The sequence below is a fragment of the Eptatretus burgeri genome, chromosome 5, assembly GCF_056783735.1.
Source record: "Eptatretus burgeri isolate ZD-2024b chromosome 5, Ebu_testis_v1, whole genome shotgun sequence".
NCBI classification, from domain to species: Eukaryota; Metazoa; Chordata; class Myxini; order Myxiniformes; family Myxinidae; genus Eptatretus; species Eptatretus burgeri.
The window spans coordinates 31,459,106-31,461,605 of NC_140965.1; the positions used below are offsets into that span (position 1 = coordinate 31,459,106).

The window sequence follows — 2,500 nt, forward strand, 5'->3', positions numbered from 1 at the left end:
AATGGCAAATCACCCAGAAAAACCCATGCCAGGAAACTGCTTTGGCAGCACCAACGCTCTGCAACGAGTGTGAGTGTGCGTGCGTGCGCGTGCGTGTGCGTGCGTGTGTGTGTGTGTGAGTGTGTGTGTAGCATTTTCATTTCGACAAAACAATACTCGCTAAATAGAAATACCAAAGCTTTCCTGATCCTCACCCTCAGCTGATGTTGGGTCCCTGCTTTGATTCCCACATGCCATCTTCACAGCTCCCACCACCAAATAATTTGTTCCTTGACCAAAGATCCTGTTGATGAAAGTGCCAAAGGTGTAATGGCGTTCAGAATGCAGCCAACAAGGAGCAATTGGTACAAATACTTCAATCACAGCTCCTATAAACGTACCGATCCCGACGGTATATTGCTTTTGAGAAACATTGAGTAGCAGCTTGGAACCTTGCTCTTCAGAACCTGACACAATGGAAAACCACACCCAGTGAGAAAGTCCAAATTAGACAGCAAATGAAATCACTGCTTGAATATAACGATCTTAGCTTTTAGTGATCCTTCTCAATCGTTAATAGCCCTTAGTGATCAATTACAAAGAGATGTAAAAATTAAAAACATAAACGGAGGAGGTGAACTATTTTCGTCATTTACATGTACAGTGAATTCATTCACAAAACAACATTTTTCTCAATCTTTCAGGGCCTCAAACCCTGAGATGAACGAGCTGGAAAATAACGAAAATTCTTAATAAAGAGGTTTAAAATGGTTTGGATGAAACAAACTTGCTGAGTTGTGAAACCTGGGAGAGTGTTTTGCATTTGTTAAGATAAATCATTTATAGAGATAACAAGAGCAATATATGTCAGGGTAAAATTCCCTGCTGCTGAGGCAGAGATTTCAAGAAGCAATTGCCATGGACCACAACCCAAAAGAGGATATGTCGAATGGTCTAATGGTCACATGCATTTTCAAAAGGTCACATTAACACCAGTCCTGACTGATTGCTGTTTATGATTCCAACCTTCTTTTATTTCTTTTCTTTTTCAAGTAAAATATTAATTTAATTGTTTGTAAATGTTGGCCATACTGCAAGTTTGGTGTCACCACCACTCACCACACCATGGCAAGGCTATTGCTGATGGAAACGATCTTGCTCACTCCCGATCATCATTGAGGCAAGACTGTGAGTTTGTGACTGTGAGAGTCGTGACTTGGTTGTGACCTGGAGTGGAGTCCACTGTAGCCACCACATTGTAAAGATAGTGATTGCAGATATTCCTTCTAACGTCACCCACCCACTCTAGAACCACAGGTACGTGAGTAATTTAATAACCATTTTATTACCTCCGCCACCTAAGGTGGACGGAGAGATTATTTTTTTCACTCCTATGTCTGTTTGTCTGTCTGTGTGTCTGTGAGCAGGATAACTCAAAAAGTTGTACACGGATTCAGACGAAATTTGGTGGACATGTTGGGTGTGTGACAAGGAAGAAGTGATTCAATTTTGGTGAAGATTCAAATCCGGATACGAGAATTTTTCAAGTGATTCTTCACTATTGAGAGGTGGGGTCAAAAATTATGTATCGCATGATATCTTAAAAAGTTGTAGCCGAGTTACGACAAAACTATGTGGATGAGTTGGTGACGTGACAAGAATAAGCCGATTCAATTTTGGTTCAGGTACGGATGTATATCCAGCCTATCAGTGGCATACAAAATGTGAACTGTTCATCCTGGCAGAGGTATGCGCTCCACCAAGTGTCGTACGTTTCGCCTCGTGTCACTCTACGAGCGATTTTTCATTAATATTTTAAGGCACTCACATATTATACCATGTTATTATATTGTTGCGGAAATGGGCCCTTAGGCCTTAGTTATTTTATAACTTGGTTTACGGATCCGCCGACGGTATATTTGCCAAAATGAAATATAAATATAAAACACAATTTTAGCCTTTTATATTTATCCATTTTCCGCCGAAGGTGCAAAAGTTTCAAAACCCGAAATGTAAACGTTGGCATTTATTTTCAAAATATAATTTTGTGCCCGCGCGCCAAAATACCGAGTCACCTTTAACCAAACTGTGCAGTCGAGCTGCGCAGTAGAACTGCGCGGTCGTCTTCGGTCATGGCGTCTGAGCAGTGGCCAGCGTGATTCAGATTGACTGTGGTTTCTGGGGCGAAAGTGATTGTTAAGAAGTATGTCAGCGGTATAAATTCAAGTGACTGTATTGGTGATTTAATCACACAATATCTTGACGATGAATATTCTGGCCGAACGATTGCATCAATTCAGTGCAGCAGCAGGGATGATTCGCAGGCTCCTCTCGATCGTGCCGATTTTGTTTCCGTCGCAAGTTGTACACCGCTGTTCGCATTGAAAGATTTCGGTGACAAATAAGTCAGTTTCCCTGCGAGATGCTGATATTGAGCCTTCAACGGACCAGAATCAGCCTTTGATGTGCTCATGGGGATGGGGAGACGGTACGATCAGATGTCCACTGAAAAGTAAGAGCT

The 2,500-nt window shown here is 41.8% G+C and overlaps 1 protein-coding gene across 1 annotated transcript in view; it reads right to left on the reverse strand.

Annotated features, from left to right (window-relative positions):
* Nucleotides 1-2,500, reverse strand: part of LOC147026162 (zinc transporter ZIP4-like) — a 69,945-nt gene that overhangs the window by 62,008 nt on the left and 5,437 nt on the right. The window contains 3 exon segments of the mRNA XM_085883569.1: nt 195-283; nt 381-421; nt 423-446. Of these exon segments, the coding sequence (XP_085739695.1) occupies nt 195-283; nt 381-421; nt 423-446 (154 nt within the window).